This window comes from Hevea brasiliensis, chromosome 1 (genome assembly GCF_030052815.1).
Source record: "Hevea brasiliensis isolate MT/VB/25A 57/8 chromosome 1, ASM3005281v1, whole genome shotgun sequence".
NCBI classification, from domain to species: Eukaryota; Viridiplantae; Streptophyta; class Magnoliopsida; order Malpighiales; family Euphorbiaceae; genus Hevea; species Hevea brasiliensis.
Genome location: NC_079493.1, coordinates 108466653 through 108484484, shown reverse-complemented (window position 1 = coordinate 108484484; position 17832 = coordinate 108466653). Strand labels below are relative to the sequence as shown.

Genomic DNA, 17832 nt, shown 5'->3' with positions numbered 1-17832 from the left:
TATATGGCATTGGGTTGGAAACAAAAGAAGGTTTGAACATTTAAATTGTATGAAATCTCAATGCTGGTAGAATTTTTTAAGTGTCCTAAATATTGCAGAACTCTAAAATAAATGAAGTATTAAAATTCTTATAACTAATTAATTAATTAGTTATATATCCATTAAAATGCCATTTTAGATAATTGTCACGTGGTGAAATTTAAATATTAGTGATTTGATATTTATTAAAATATTACTTTTAATAAATATTTATCTTTAATTTAATGAGTTACATTCAATTATATAAGTATTTTTTATCGTTAGTATCGCAATGTGTTTTGCGGTTGCCATGCAATTCACACCGAAGTGTAAAGGTGAGAAATCGCTACTCTAATTTTTATGGGAAAAATAGAGAAAACTTTTTATTATATTTTCGAAACTTTTATTTTAAAGAAAATGATCAACTTCTATTCCAGAGATTCAAGATTCGAGGTCCTTATACGTGTGTGGGGAAGGTGTTAGGCATCCCACATCATCCTAAAAGGATAGATGGATTTATGGATGTGTTCGAATGAATTAATGTCAATAATTTGAAATGGAGCTTAATATTGATTCCTTGCATTTGATCGGAAATATAAATGTAGAAACGCTTAAATATCTCACTATTAGGGTAAATCAAATATACAAGTAAGTGAAGCGATCCTAAATGTGAATTTTGACTCCATTTGATCTTTGTTTTGTTTTTATTTTTTGAAAACTTTTTATTTTAAAGAGGCTTCTAAATTTGACGAATAATCTAATGAAATTTTATTTGAAAATTAAATTTGATTTGAAAATTAAATTCCGTTTGAAAATTAAATTGGGCTTTAAAAATTAAATTTGTTGAAATAAAATCTTGCCTAAAATGAAATTATCTTAAAAAATTGACTTATAAATTAAAATTTTTGGAAATTAGATTAACTTCAAAATTAAAATATATTTGAAATTGAAAATGGATTTTAAAATAAATTTTTGGTTTTAAGATTTTTAATTTTTTTAAATCACATTATTAAAAAAATAAAAGCGAATTATTTTTAAGAAATTGAATTTTAGTTTTATTTTTAAAAAAGTTTCAGTTTAAGAAATGTGTCATTTAGTTCCTAGGGATTCCAATAAATTATGAAAACTTTCAACTCTTCATTGTTGATCCCATCATCGATGTCCAAACAACTAGGGTGTTATGTGTGTGGTGCGCCTGATTATTTATGAAATGCAATTTATAAATTGAATACTTATGTTACTTACAAGTTGACCAAGAGATTTAACAAGTTGCCCCCAAAGTCAAATTTCCTTTCGATTTGCAGCTCTCAATTAGCCAAATAATTAATATCACAAGAATAATATTATCTATTACATCTATCGCTACTTTTGATTATTTTGATTTATTGGGTATTATCATCACACCCAACAAACTATTACTTATTAATTTTAGGTTCAAGATGCAATTATCATCAAACCCAAAATTTTCACTTTATTTCATTTTGTGGGATTTAAGATGAAATTATCATTAAATTTCCTAAAGATTTTATTATTTTAATTTTATTTGATTTATAGAGTTTAAGATGGAATTATCATTAAACTTAAAAAAAACCTTAACTATTTGACTTATAGGATTTAAGATAAAGTTATCACTAAACCCTAAAACATTTTATATGCTTCATTTTTAAATTCATAGGATTTAAAATGAAATTATCATTAAATCCTAACAACCCTTAGATTTTAAAATCATGAGGTCTAAGGTGAAACTATCATTAGACTTCCAATTATTTTTAATTTTGTATTTTAGCGCATTGTTATGTGGTTCAAGATTATATCTTATATTTAGGTGATGAAACTATCAACTAACCCAACTAATTTTAATTAATAATTGATTTCTTTTTTAAAATATGTTTAAGGTGAAATTACCATCAAATACTAATTAAAGTCTACGATGAAATTATCAATAAACCCAAATATTTAACTAATTCATTTCCATTGGACTTTAATAGGACTTAAGAAGAATTTTCCATTAAAACTCTCAATTTAGATTAATTATTTTATTTTAATAGGTTTAGGGTAACATTACCATTAAACCTAAAACATTAATTATAAAATTTTATTTTAAATAGGATTTAAAGTGAAATTACCATTAAACCCCAAAGCTTTAATTTAGATTTTTATCTTAAAAATTTATGATAAAATTATCAATAAGCTTAACAAATTAATATGATTTTGTGAGATCTAAGGTACAATTATCATTAGACCGAAGATCTTGTTCCTTTAATCCAATTTGCTCATTTTTAATTTATTTTTTTATTTTTAGGATTTATGATCAAATTATCAATAACTTCCAACCAATCTTTTAATTAATATTTTTAATTACAAAGTCTAAGATGCAATTATCAATAGACATAAAATAATTAATCTCAAATTCATGACAAACAGGGTCTAAGATGAAATTGTCATTAGACCTTCGATATTTAAATTTTACTTTAATTTAATTTATTTATTTACTTTTTTTTTCAAGATTTATGATGAAAATATTAGTACATTCAAAATTTTAACTAATTTTAATTTCATTTATTTAATATTTACAATGGAACTGTCACTATTTTTTTAAATAAATTATTTATCCAAACCACAACCCGATGTAAAAACTCATTCTTTAAAAAATGTCCGACTACTCCCTACTAACATAATACCACTTGAAGGATGTATATTTGAACTCAACAAAAAGGAAAAGAAAAAAAAATAATAAAAAAAAATAAAAATTAATTGATAAGATCTAAAATGAATTAACAAGTTTTTTACACTCTGTAAATTTCAAATAATCTGAATACCTACATCTCATTTTAACATGATAGATTATTTTTAAACCCATAGAAAACTGAACAGTCAATTCATATATCAATATATCATTTAGCAGAATACATTTTCAATCTATCCAGCATTATAATTGGTTACCAACAAATAACAATCAAAGTTTCCTTTTCTCAATCACTATCAAAACAAAAAGAAATCAACTCAACAACTCAAAACAACCTAAATTTTAAAGCTACAAATTTCAAACATCATCTTATCAAAGTCATAAATTTATTTATTTTAACAAAACTCATTAAGATTGAATGAAAATTAATCTAACAGAGTTGTTTGGGATTAAGAGAAAGACCTTAATCCTTGAACAAAACAGAGAATTGGACAGAAGACAACTGATGCGAGAATCAAATATTGGAGGAAACAACATTTTTTCTCTGGAGAAGAAGAAGATGAATCCCCTTTTAGGAAAGCTAATGACGTTGCTATTAAGAGTCCTTAGGAGAGTATTTGTTCTCCCATTTTAAAGAGAGGCTTCTGTCTTTTTGAGAGAGTCAAAGGGAGTGGAAAGGTTTATCTTTTTATGTGGAACTAGGTTATTTTCAAGAGAGCAATCAAAGGAAAAAGTAAGAGTTTCCTTGTACAGGTAGATAAAAAACTTAGAAAATTTAATAAAATTAATTCCTCATTAATTGATTTTATTTTCTTTTATTTTTTCAAAAAAAAAATGTATAACTAAAATTTAATGGCAACAAATTAAAAACCAATAGAATATTTCTTTTTCCCATAATAAATAAATAAAATTTAGGATAAATTAAAAATGTAAAATGAATTTCAAGATCGAAATTAAAATCAAAATTGAATCCAAACAAACCTTTTAATTTGCACTTTTAATTAAATAATAATAATAAAATTACTATTTGAGAACTAAAATAAAAAAAGGAAAATAAAAAGAAAGATTAAAATTGACAATATCAAGTAAAATTGAGACTGAAAATTAAAAATAAACTAATTATTTTTCACTTTTTTATTTTATTTTATTTAAAAAATTTATTTTAGATCTGGACAAAATATAGTATTTTCAGCTACTTTAATTTTTAATGCATTGTTTTATACTTTGTTCTTTTAATTACTAGATTATTAATTTATTTAAGATTAGTTATTAACAAAATAGGTTTTACTTTCCTATTTATATATAAGGTAAAATTTGAGTTACAGTATATTTTTGAAATTTATACACGTCATTTTTTTTTTCGGCTTAAAAATAAATAATTTTAGTCAGTGACGGTTAATACAATCATCATTAAACTGGAATTCGAGTCTTATTAACTATTTATTTTTAGTGTATAATTTTTAAATTTTACTATAGTTTCTCAATATAAGATTTTTGGTATGCTCTGATTCTATACCAAAAGAACTCGAGTTAGTTTAGTTAGCATTAAATTAACTACTTATTTTTTATATGCAATTTATAAATTGTACTATAATATCTCAACAAGATTGATGGTATACTCTTCTGTATTAGGAGTCTCTTCCCTTCTAAAATTCTCTCTACTAAAAAAAAAAAGATTTCAAAAAATATAAATAAAATAGCATAAATGAAACGCCACCGTTTTGACGTCATTCCCATGTTTTAACAAATTTTAATTGCAATCTTGCGCCGAACCTTTTCCACAGACAATATAAATGCCCTTTATTATTACCTTACATTTGACCGTAGAGCCAAACTTCGATTTATGTATTTGGCGTCGTGTTGATCTCAACCACCAACTAAGCTGCCTTACGCATGGCGAAAATGAACAATGTTAGGGCTTTCTTCTTCGCTCTCCTCCTCCTCGCTTCTCCTCTCTTTCAAGGTTCTCCCTTCCCAATTTTAGATCTAGATCTGTGCTTATGCTAAACTCTAAATAGATAGATGTTTTATGTGTTTACGTTTACGGTCAAATTGATCTATAGAAATGAGATCTGAATCGATTAAAATGATGTTCTTGTGAGTTTTTGGCTCTGAATTGTTCTTTTGCAAGTATTGGAGTTTTCAAACAAGCTAACACGGTGTGTTTATTTGGGTTCTGGGGTTGTGGGATTTAGCTGATGCTTTTGGTTGGTTTTTGAAAGCTAAATTTAACTTGATATTCCCTTTGTCTGTGGAAAGGGGGCAAGCAAAATGAATGATCATATGTGGTTGTATGTTGATCATAAGTGGTTGTATTTGTAATTTTGCTTCCCTTTTTTAAAGGGTAATTGATCTTTATTTTTTGCTGCATGAAGAAAAGCAATTTTCTAATTAAAAGAATTACTAGTCAACTGATTAAATATCACTTAAGTAATGTATAGTTTCTGGGTTATGAATTCTATGCTTTTGATGGTCAATTTACATTGGATAGTCTATGATTTTTTTTTTTTTTTTCATACTTGTTTTGCAGTTTGAAGCTGTCCTTTTCTAATGGAAACTGCCACTGGAAATTATTTTCTGGAGGTTTTTAGTGTCTAGGAACTTCATCTAACTTGGTAGTTCTTTCCTGTTACAGTGACTAGGTGTCAGTCAGATTCTGATGCAGAAGTCACCGAGGCTGCTGAAGAAGTCAGCGATCTTGGTATTGTTGGCGAAGATGCCCAATATTTTGGTGATGGAAGTTTTAGCCCTGCTCCGGGAGTTGATACAGTCTGTGTTTTCCCAAAAAACAGTGCACGTTGTAGGAATTTCATCTAATTGCTCATTGATATTTCTCTTTTCCATTATGATTTTAAGAATGAATAACGTGCATGATGGGTGTGCATTCTGTGTTTTATTTATTTATTGTTGCAGTGGTGCCAGCTGGTGAAGATACTGAACTACTCGTTGGACTCAAGAATGATGGTATGGTGAACTTGTTTTATCATATTAATTTTGCAATGAATGTACAACGCTCGGTTATAATTTCTCTGTCTACCTTATTTTGATTCTAGTTCTTATCCGGGTGAAAGCGCTATTACATGCTTTTGTTGTTATGTCATTCTATTAGAAATCTGCTCACATGATCCATTGGTTGGAATGCAGGGGAGTCAAGCATAAATATCATTGCAATTAAGGCCAGCGTTCATCTTCCTTTTGATCATCGTCTACTGGTTCAAAATCTCACTGCTCAGGTGAGTGCAGAGTTGTAGATGTTTGCATTTATAATTCAAATGACTTGATCTCCATAACAGGTTCTAGTTTGATTTGTTATGTGAGTACATACGTTTTCTTGCCCTTTTCTGGGTCTGCCCATCTCATGGGTGGTTTAGCTGTGGAGATAGGGGAATCTAACCTCTAAACTCTCTCCTCCTCCCTCTCCTTTTGGCTCTTGTTGTCTCACACACACAATCACATGCACACATGCACTGAATGCTCTTCCTATATCACAAAATCATTTTTGGGTAGTTTTGTAAACATAGAGTGAACAGTGAACTAAGCTCTAATTTCTCTAAAAAAATCATAGATCGTGGAAATAGCTTCTCCAAACCAAAGGCCAAGATCAAAGATCAGACCCAGTTTAACTAGTAATGAAATGCATTTCTGAATCATGGATGGGGAAAAAGCAGGGCTTAGGGATGGAGGGAACTTACTTCTCATAATGAGTGTGGTGGAGGCAACTATTGAATTTCTAGGAATGCCCAATTTTATCAATTACCCTATTTTTGTGCCCTTGTTGATCATAAATATTATTTAGTTAGTTTGAGTGTTTCTGCATCATCTGTTGACTTTTTACTTTTTGAGTGGTCACTAGTTGCTAAAAGAAGCTAGAGAACATCTATTTTGTTGTTGGTCATAATGGTAGGTGTTGAAATAAATGGAATACCTATAGAATAATTTCTTTTAGAATAGCTCTTGGAAAGTTCCTCTGTTAATAAAGAGGGTTTGTTTTGTGAACCCTAATTAGTTTGGGACTGAGACTTGGTTGACTTGAGTATGCTCTGATTTCTAATTTCATATGTATGCACTGAATTATCCTCGTTTGCTTCCTTGGATCTTTATGTAACGTAATTTGTTTCCCATGTTTTGGCAATTTGAAATGTTCAGTTATGTCCATGATAAGAATAATGACGTATAAAAATTGTGATTTGTTCATTCATTGTCTATGACTACGTGCATATAATTGTTCAGTGGTAGGTAACTAGCTAAATCTTGCAAATATTGTAAGATTAAATGAGCTAATTATACATCAGAATATGTAAGTTCATTTTCATTTTGGATAGGAGAAACTCAATTTGGATGTCTTTGCCTTGCATCTGCTAATTAGAACGACCTTCCATTTGGTGATTTTGATAAAGTAATGAAAGGTTTCTTCTCCATTTGGAACTTGATATTGTTGGGCTTAATTTGTCTTGTTGAACTAATATACAACGATCTTCAATAGATTTCATAGTTCAATTGAGGCTATCAAAGTCACAGGCCAAATATTTGGGTACCATTTTGTACATGCAGGTGGGTTCTTAGAGTAGTTATACTTGTTGGAAAAAGGGGAGGTTTGGTGTTACATGGGATAGTAGGGAGAGGGATGAGATAGTGAGAGGCATGGAAGGATGGACACTCCATGTAGACTTGGTACACATGACAGGTTAGCGGTTGCAGGTTAGGCAGTGATGAAGGGAATGTACAAGGGAATTTCTTGAGAATTGTGAGCTAGAGAGAGAGAGAGAGAGAGGTGGGAATTCCAAGAATCCTCCACAAATGCCATAGATGAAGGTATTTATAGGGTAGGTGTGTGTAGTGGCTTTAGTATCGTTGATTGTGTGCCTTGCATCATGATCTCATGGAGGGGTTTAGTATTTGTCTTCTGTCACTTTTGGGCCCAGTTGGACCAGTCCACCAAGAGAGGTTAAAAGCAAATCTTCCCTCTAATGGTCTCCATCCTGAGCCCACAAAGCCAAATCTCCATACTCATCCCATGGGCTAACTCCTTGGGCCCTGTCACTAGCCTAGGAGTGAACCTTTATTGGTACCAATTAATTTTATTTAAATTAGGGGTATCTAATTTCTACACATTTCATGTCTATCTTGTGCTAAATATGAACTTTATGTCTTCATGGTGGCTATTTTGGAAAGACTGCTTGTAGTGATGTTTGGAGATTAATGCTGATATATATAGTTTTTATTTTGTTGTTTACTTACCGTTGTTCAACTGCAGGCCTTCAACAATGCAACTGTTCCTGTCTCAACACAGGCAACTTTCCCTTATATTTTTTCTGTCAGCAAGTACTTGCAGGTACATGCGGTATTCTGGGAGTTTTTTTAATTCATTATTATCAATATATTTGCATTGCTTGTACATTCAGTCTTTTTTCTGCATAAAACTGAATATGGAGAAATTGGAAGTTGAACTTTTTATGTTTAATTTTTTGTGTAGCCTGGAAGCTTTGATCTTGTGGGCACCATTTTTTATGAGATGGACCAGCATCCATACCAGAGCACCTTCTACAATGGTACCATTGAAGTTTTTGAGTCTGGTGGCTTCCTCAGTATTGAGTCAGTTTTTCTTGTTACCCTTGGAATTGCCCTTCTTGGACTCCTTGGTCTATGGATTCATGGTCAAATACAGAACCTTTCTAAGGTACTCACTTGCCCAGATACCATAATTGCTTTAATAATTCCTTTTATGATTATCCAAGTTTCTAAGTCATGCTTTTAGATTGTGTTAGGATGAGAATAGCGGTTATATCATGGGAAGGTTGAATTAGTATATGGTAAAAGGTATCCATTGTTGTATCATTTAAAAGGACATTTTATGGTAGTCTGTGTACTTGCAAGAGATGAAATTATGGGATAAGTTGGTGGGTGACTAAAGGTCAGGCAAGTAGCTTGTTAGATGCCTGGGTTGTGATATGTTCATCTGCATATGTACTTGCATGCATCTTTTTGATGTTTAATATGTTTGCTAGATGTTTGTTTATGAAATCTTCATTTGCATCTTTTTTGATGTTTCATTTGTTTGCTTCATACATAGATGTTTTCTTACTTGCTACTTCTGTTTGGTTAGAAAACGAAGAGGGCTCCAAAGGTGGAAGTTGGAACTGGGACTAGGGATGCCTCAATGGATGAATGGCTACAGGTTTGTGTGCTTTGCTTAGTGCAATGTCTCTCCTTTTGGGATGCAAAACCCCCCCTCACCACCCCACCCCACCCCCCCACCCCTTCAGTTTGAATATCATTTTGAAGGCAATAATTTAGAGGAACTGTTTTTAATGAATTGCTTTTTTTATTTTTTTTTAAATGTTCAGGGAACTGCATACACTCAGTCATTATCCAGCAAATCTAAGAAGAAGAAGTAATATGTTGGTGGCCTACTCAGCTGCCCAAGGCAAGGCACTGCACGGACTTGTAACTCGCGTAGGATATTGGAGAGCTCGTAAGTTGATCTAGTTACTGAAATCTAGTCCAGAAAGGAATATGTTTCGCTGTTGTAGCATGTGAAAGAAATTTGTTTACATTTTTTTGAAAAAAAATCGAGAATTTTGGAAGTTGAGCCTTTTTGAGGATGACTAACACTCATTTGAGGTAGGACGAAGGATATGATTTTCTTGAACCTTATATGAATTTATCATTTCACATGCTTGCTTTTCTATTTCAATTTTTTGGTCAAGTTTCCCTTTAGCTTCGCTGCAACATAGGGTCTTCTTGTCATGGCTATGAAAGCAGACACGTGGCTTTTTCTTTTTTCTTTTTTTTTTTCTTTTTTTATAATTGAGGCTTGTGGTTTAGAGCAGTTAGCACTTGATAAAAAGTGACTAACAGCGTCTAAAATTATTGACGTGGCGCTAACTTCTGCGGCGATTAAGTGTCGTGTTAGGTCAATAATTTTAACATTATTATTGTAATTTAAAAAAAATAGAAATCAAAATTTAGAAATATTTTAGACACTGGCTAAATGCGTAATTGCAGTTGAAAAATGATGAAATTTGATTTTTTCAATAAAAATGCATTCGATTTGGCTAATTTTTTATTATTAGTTCAATTACCTTTATTAATAAAATGATTGAATTTTATTAATTATTATATTAATTATAATTTTGTTAATAATATATTATTCATAAGTATTATTTTTATAATTTTATAATAATATTTAACTTATAATTATTCTCTTATTAATATTAAATTATATTTGTTATTTTTTTATAAATAATAGAAAATAATAATGATATTTTTATTAATATTTTAATTAATTAATAATATACAATAATATTTTTTACTTTTTCAATTCGATTATAATCAATTTGAGTTTAATTAAATTATTTTTTTTTAATGTCGATTTAGTTTGTTTAATACTTTAAAGTTGGTTTATAATTCAGTTTGTTTAAAATTTTGTTTAATTTAATTCGGTTACTTAATTGAATTAATTGAAAAAATGAAACTAATTTTTTTAAAAAAATTTAAATTTAAATAATTTGATTTGATTTGATATTTTAAATGCAATAAAAGAAAAAAATATAGCTCAGCTGGTTATTTTTTGTAATGTGAGGTTTATGGTGGAAGTGCCTTCACTTTTTCTCAAACATGCATTTCCCTTTCATATGGAATATGAGGGCCACACAATCTCGTCTGTCACGGGGGGAGACCTCGAGAAGACGCTTTCCGATTGGGAACATCCATGAATGGTTTCACTTTTCGTTGGTGTGTATTACTCGTGTCATAACGGAAAAGGAAGGCGATTTGTGGTCCATGGTCAAACTTAGTTCGTGCCGAATAAATCACTTAAAAAAGAAATTAAATGAATTTTCATTTAATTATATTTTATTTTTATTTTTTAAAAATAAAATTTTAAATTAAAAAGAATTTGATTTTTTTTATTTCAAATATAAAAATTAATAAAAAAAATAATAGAATTAAATTCTTGTAAAACTCTTTTAAATGAGAGATTGTTTTGGCTTTATCATTAGGCTGATTAAGTATTTATTTGACATTGTTCTTTTGATGTCTGAAATTACTTTTTAACAAAAAAAAAATTATTTTAAATGTTAAAAAAATTTAAAAAAAATGTTTTATTATTTTAACTCCTTATAATCAAAATTTATTAAATTTAATTTAAATTATTTTTTAATACTCCTAATTAATATATTTTAAAAAATACTTTTATTAATAGTGGTTTTAATAGTAATGCTAAACATGCCATGAGACTATGACATTGACCATTATTAGTGCTCAAACCATGCCGTAATATAAATAAATCACTTAAAAAAAATTTAAATGAATTTTTACATTAATATTTGATTTTTATTTTTTAAAAAATAATATTTTTAAATTAAAGAGAATTGAATTTTTTTTTATTTTAAATATAAAAAAAATTAATTGAATGAAATTCTTATAAAATCCTATATTTCAAACGTAATATATTGTTTTAGCTTTATTATTAGATTGATTAAGACTATGACATTGATTCACCTTAAAATTTGAACTTTAAGGATTTGGATTGGCCAGTACCCGTTATCGTCTCATTATAAGTGGGGACCGAATAGAAGTTTATAAGCTGTCGAATTTTGATCTTCCAAAAATTGGTCTGATCGTACAAGTAGGATCATTCGGATTCTTAATAAATAGGTGATCAGAAAATCAGTAACTCAAATTAAAAATTGAAATAACATAAATAAGACAGATGCCTTAGAATTCGATTAGCACCATCATTGTTGGAAATCATGCTAACAATACTATTTCATGACGGCTAATTATTAGGTACACCAGGAGCACTAAAAAATAGTGCTCATTCTCTCACAGAAAGTGAGTCATTCCTATTATATAGGAAGTGAGTTCCACATGATTGTGAGAGAAGGTGTATGTGCACCGGGTGCAGTTACAGATAAGAGCCGGAACTTATATAATATCTTGAGAATCATGTTAAAATATCGCTCATTATTATATAAAAAGACCTGCAAACACTTATTTAAGTACTTTTTTTTTTAATACACAATTGAAATATTGTTTCATTATCATCTCGATATCTTAACTGAGTTGAGTGTTGCAGTGACCGTTGAATAGCCACCAACCTCACATTTTCTTGATTTCAAGTTACCCGACATCTAATATCCATCATCCGGCTACCCAGGAAAACACGGCAACATCAGTCATTGACCATTATTAGTGCTCAAATCATGCTGTGATGTATTATCTTCCCATTCGGTCCATTTCTTATATGCTTTTAATTAAAGGGTAATAACAAATAGCATACATAATGCATAATACGACATATGTCACTGTTGCTTACCAAATTATCACGAAACTTAATACTCATTTATAGCTATGACTATTTGAAGGTCGAAGGTCGACAGATATTATTCACAAATTTGTGATATCATTAACATAATTTATTATTATTATTATTATTATTATTATTATTAAAACATATGGTGGTTAGAGATTTAGACCATATAACATATCGCATCCTCGAACCCCCCCTACAGCTCACAACAAAAACACATTTAATAATTATTTCCTTTTTCTTCCGCTAATCAACATCCTTAATCTTGATTTGATTAAGTTTCTCAAGAAAGTGACAAGCTCGATTGATCCCTTAGTTCTTTTGTATATGCAGCATATGTATGCTGCTTTCTTATCAGCAATTTATTTGATTTAGACCTCGACAATATATAGCTTTTCTAAACTTTTGCTTCGTGTGAAACTTTAGCAGCTCAAGTTGTAATGTTGAATGTTGCATGTGTCGATGCTAATTAATTTCTGGAGAGCTCTCAAATTGTGTGAATCATGCATGCAGATTGCTCATATATATTGATTAACCTATCAACCTCAACTGGTCTACCTCACATCAACAGCTCCTTTTACCTACCCAGCCCCTAAAATAGACTTTAATTTTTAATTTTAACAACATTAATTTTTAATATCATTAAGTTAAAAACAGTGATCAACAACGGAGATATATTATGAAACAACTGAAACATATATACTTTTAATTTAAAATTTTATCTTGTTAGCGAAAGGTATTATAAGAATCTATTTCATGAAAAATATCGAATTTTACATTGGCAGTCCACTTATCGCAATTTTTCTCTTTTATTCAGGTTTGGGATCGACTATATTTTGTTAAGTTCATATAGGTTTAACTTTATTAGTTTGAGACTAATACTTAGTTATTATTGTTGTACCGATATATATATGTATGCCCACTTTACCATAAAAATTACCAAAAACGATTGAACACCCAAGTAAAGATTCCTCTGCAACCTATAGACAACGTAATTAAGAGCCGCTTAATATATCACCAAGCTTAAAATGAGAGAGAGAAAAGGATTGATTTTATTTATCTACAATGTTAGTACTAACAGTACTATAATTACTTTAAAAAAATTTATTAATGTTGCAGTACCTAATTAATTTTGGTTGACAAGATGACATGTATATTCAATGGATTCATGTGAAGTTGTTTTGAGCCTCACAATACAACATTGTAATTTATCTTCATTCTTCAAGATATCCTTCAAATACATTATTAATTTATTTGAATTTTTAGGGTTGCTATTTTTCCCTTTTTACAAGCGTTTCTTGGTATAATAAAAGCAAAGTATTAATGAGGAACAGCTAAGTAGGTCTAAAAAGGTGGAGATAGTAGAGAAAGATCTAGCTGTGTACAGTTGAGAGCTCATTGAATGAAAGATAATGCCCTTTTTTTGAAGAAGCGGGTATGTACACGTTACTATCATTTTCAAACTGAAAACAAGCTTAGCTCAAAGGGTCCCATAGCCTCATGTGAGTCCCTCACGTGGGTGTCGGCGTGTGCCTTCATTGCGTTTGAAATAACTTCTTTAAGCTCATTGTATAATAACCCTCCACTCTCCTGCCATAGATCAACACAAATAGAAGCTCTAAGCTTCTAAAAAGTTGGTTTTTGTGGGGTGTTCTTGGTTTTCTTTATTTTGAGGAGGCATTGGTGTTTTCCCAATGGGGATTCTCCCCCTTTTTCGAGCAGCACTTCTGTGCTTCTACGTATCTGCACTGTTTTCTGCAACCTCCTCCTATGGTGATAATGATAAGAGTACTACAGTGGAGGTAATTGGAATAGGGGAATGTGCAGACTGTGCAGAAAGCAACATTCAGACCAGCCAGGCACTTTCAGGTTGGTGCATTCTTGTTTTGGAGATAGGCAAGACAGAAGTAAAAATTTTCTGAATCATATGTCCGTTCCTTTTTTTTTTTTTTAATCGGCTCCCACGGGACTCAAGACCATTCAAGTACCCCTGAGATATCTCACTTGTATATGTCTGCTCTTTTAGTATCATATAATATAGCATTATTTAGCCATACATTAGAAATCAGGCATGGGCTAGCCTTTAAATTTTTAAGCTAACATGGTTTTGCACCATTGTGAAGATGATATCTTATGCACTGTTGATTTGTGGCAGGGCTTCGTGTAACCATCGACTGCAAGCCGGAAAATGGAAAGTTCAAAACAAGGGGAGCTGGAGAGTTGGATGAAGACGGAAAGTTCAAAGTGATTCTTCCTAGTGATATGGTAAAAGATGAAAAATTAAAGGAAGAATGTTATGCTCAACTACACAGTGCCTCAGCAACACCATGCCCTGCTCACAGCGGTCTTGAGTCTTCCAAGATTATTTTCAAGTCCAAAAGCAATGGAAAACACACATTTGGGCTTGCAGGAAAACTGAAATTTTCACCTTTAACTTGCACTTCAACTTTCTTGTGGCCTCACTTTAAGTTCCCACCATTGCCTAAATGGAAACTTCCTCCATCGAAAAGCTTTGGCCATCCATATCTGTTCCCTCCTAAAGTGTTTCCTCCACTACCTCCAAAGGTATTTCCTCCGCTCTCACCAAAGGTTTTTCCTCCACTCCCGCCAAAAATCTTCCCTCCAAAGCCTCTCCCTCCACTCCCACCAAAAGTTTTCCCTCCGAAGCCTCTTCCTCCACCAATTCCAGTCTATAAGCCACCACCTAAACCACCAGTTTTTAAGCCTCCTCCTGTCCCAATCTACAGGCCAAAACCAAAGCCACCAATCTTCAAGTCTCCTCCTATTCCCATCTATAAGCCAAAACCAAAACCCAAGCCACCAGTCTACAAGCCCCCTCCGGTTCCGGTGTACAAGCCAAAACCAAAGCCACCGGTGTATGAGCCCCCTTCGGTTCCGATGTACAAGCCAAAACCAAAGCCACCGGCGTATGAGCCCCCTTCGGTTCCGGTGTACAAGCCAAAACCAAAGCCACCTGCGTATGAGCCCCCTTCGGTTCCGGTGTACAAGCCAAAACCAAAGCCACCGGCGTATGAGCCCCCTTCGGTTCCGGTTTACAAGCCAAAACCAAAGCCACCGGCGTATGAGCCTCCTCCGGTTCCGGTTTACAAGCCAAAACCAAAGCCACCGGCGTATGAGCCAAAACCAAAGCCACCAGTGTACAAGCCAAAACCAAAGCCACCAATGTATAAGCCTCCTCCTATTCCCATATATAAGCCAAAACCAAAGCCACCAGTGTATAAGCCTCCTCCTGTTCCCATATATAAGCCAAAACCAAAGCCACCAGTTCCAATCTACAAGCCAAAACCAAAACCACCAATCGTGAAACCTCCTCCAATTCTACCACCTCCTGTTCCAATCTACAAACCAAAACCACCAGTTGTGAAGCCTCCTCCAATCCTACCACCTCCTGTTCCAATCTATAAACCAAAACCACCAGTGTTTAAACCTCCTCCAACTCCAGTGTATAAGCCAAAACCAAAACCACCAATTGTGAAGCCTCCTCCAATTCTACCACCTCCTGTTCCAATCTTCAAACCAAAACCACCAGTTGTGAAGCCTCCTCCAATCGTACCACCTCCTATTCCAATCTATAAACCAAAACCACCAATCTTTTATAAGCCTCTCCCTCCACTCCCAAAAATCCCTCCAATTTACAAGAAGCCATGCCCTCCTCTTCCTAAGCTTCCTCCTTTCCCAAAGATTCCTCCAAAGCCATTCCACCACCACATCTTTGGAAAATGGCCTCCATTGCCACCATTTTCTCCTATTCATTAGGCTACTGGTGATATTTATGATCCCCAATATGAAGTTTTCAGTACCACAATAAAACCTTTCTCACGATTGTGTTTGAGTACATTGTTTTCTTCACATTTGTAAATGATATATCTTTGTATGCCTGCCACTTTTTTTAATTAATAATTTATTTTCAATGAAAGCCCATTAGGTTTGAGCGTGAACAAATATCGATTCACTTTACCTTTTGCAGAAATTATCCAACTAATAAATAGGGTGACCTCTTTGATTTAAAAAACTCTAATACCATGTCAAGAAACCTCTCAATCTAAAAATGTAAGCTTGTAGGTGAGAACTCCAAAAATAGTTTTATATCTCTATTAGAATATGCTACTCCATCCACTTTTATCTATATTTCTAAGATTTTTTTTATGGCAATTAAGAAAACAATTAAATTACTTATATTACAATAAAATACTTTTTAATTTAACTAAATTATCTTTTATCTTACCTAATTAAAAGAAAGATAGGTAATGTGTTAAGATAGGTTTTAAAAAATTGTACAAATAGTTATTGTTTTTAGTAAATATATGGGTAAAATTGAAAAAAAAAAATATAATTAATATTTCCTTAATCTTTTTAAAATGACAAATAATTATAGACAAAACAACTTTTAAAAATGATAGATAAAAATAAATAGAGATAATATTATTTTACCACTATACTCTCATAAAAAAATAATTTCTTCATTTTTTTTAATTCTATGTATAAAACCTCAATTCATCTAGTAATAATTAATGGATTCCTTTCTATTTTCACAACTCCCTAATTTCTATAAATTTAAGAGTTAAAGAAAAATAATAAATCAACTAACTAACAATTATTTAAGTTAGTGTTGAAAATTTAAAAATTATAATCATGATACTAGAAATTTAGCACCCTTTATAGTTTTGTTATTTAATATTTAATAAAATTAAAGCAGGGCATCAACCTGAAAATTGAGGGTTTCTGAATGAGAGATTTCATAGAATTCATGGATTTCACTGAAATTAACCATTTATCTGATGAAAAAAAGAGTAAAATTTATAAAGTTTAGAAAATCCTTGGGGGAACATGACCTAGAAGCATTATACATTTCCGAGGATTTAGCCTAAAATTGTTTAGAGTGGAGAAAGAGAATCCATATAGCCGACCCTAATAAATTTTTGGGATAAATATCACACATTATCCTTACATAAGGCATGACATGATCTCGTAATATATCCAATGAATTACCCAACCTTGCCTTCCGATAATCCACTAAATATATTATAAGGGATTTTAAACAATTTCAATTTCCTTCAAGGTGAAAAGAGAAGATAATTATCATTAAAGAACTTTTATTGGGGTTTATATCATGGTAATAAATTTTGATCTTTTTGGAATTTCTACAATTTTTATGGAAATTTTGATAGAGTTCCGTTTGTAAATGGAGAAAACAGTTCTTCAAAACCTGAGAAAATACTCTCAATATACATTTAAACCACAACTCCATTTAAACTCATCATAATCCATTCTCAATCAACACAATTTCAACCAATTCATTATAAAAAAATTTTCAAAAGAAGCTCAAAGACTTCATTAATAAGAAATAACTGGCTTACATTACAAATATTCACATTGATCAAAATAAAATTATAAAAGTTTTATACAACTGCTCAAGTCAAGTATGTACATACACACAGATACATATACATTAAAAATTTTTTTTACAAGGGTATATTCTATATACCCGGTAATGACTTCAAAATAATGATTTTTTCACGTCACCAGCAGCCTACTCTGCTGCTTTATCTGTCTCTTTACCTGCGGTAGCAATAAAAAGCTATCGCTGAGCCAAAGACTCAGTGGTGCACAACTTTAAGGAAATAATAATTTACACAACCAATAAATCACAATTTTTCAAACTAAATCAATTGAATTATTAACACATAGAAAATCATGCTTAATTGTAACACCCTAGGCAAATCCCACATCGACAAAACATGGGAGAGATGCTGGGTTCATAAGTTGGTGGTTCGTAACCCCTATTGACGCGTTT

General features: G+C 31.3%; 2 protein-coding genes across 2 annotated transcripts; both read left to right on the top strand.

Annotated features, from left to right (window-relative positions):
* Positions 1-4489: 4489 nt before the first annotated feature.
* Positions 4490-9378, top strand: LOC110668979 (translocon-associated protein subunit alpha). The gene is made up of 8 exons (XM_021830409.2): positions 4490-4667; positions 5340-5504; positions 5618-5668; positions 5849-5937; positions 7959-8036; positions 8178-8381; positions 8808-8879; positions 9049-9378. The coding sequence occupies exons 1-8, from the start codon at positions 4598-4600 to the stop codon at positions 9097-9099; spliced, it is 780 nt and encodes a 259-aa protein (XP_021686101.1). The 5' UTR covers positions 4490-4597; the 3' UTR covers positions 9100-9378.
* Positions 9379-13600: 4222 nt separating this feature from the next.
* LOC110668980 (proline-rich protein 4) lies at positions 13601-15954 on the top strand. Its single transcript, XM_058146753.1, has 2 exons — positions 13601-13886; positions 14173-15954. Exons 1-2 carry the CDS (start codon positions 13712-13714, stop codon positions 15792-15794), a joined length of 1797 nt encoding a protein of 598 aa, XP_058002736.1. The 5' UTR covers positions 13601-13711; the 3' UTR covers positions 15795-15954.
* Positions 15955-17832: the final 1878 nt, after the last annotated feature.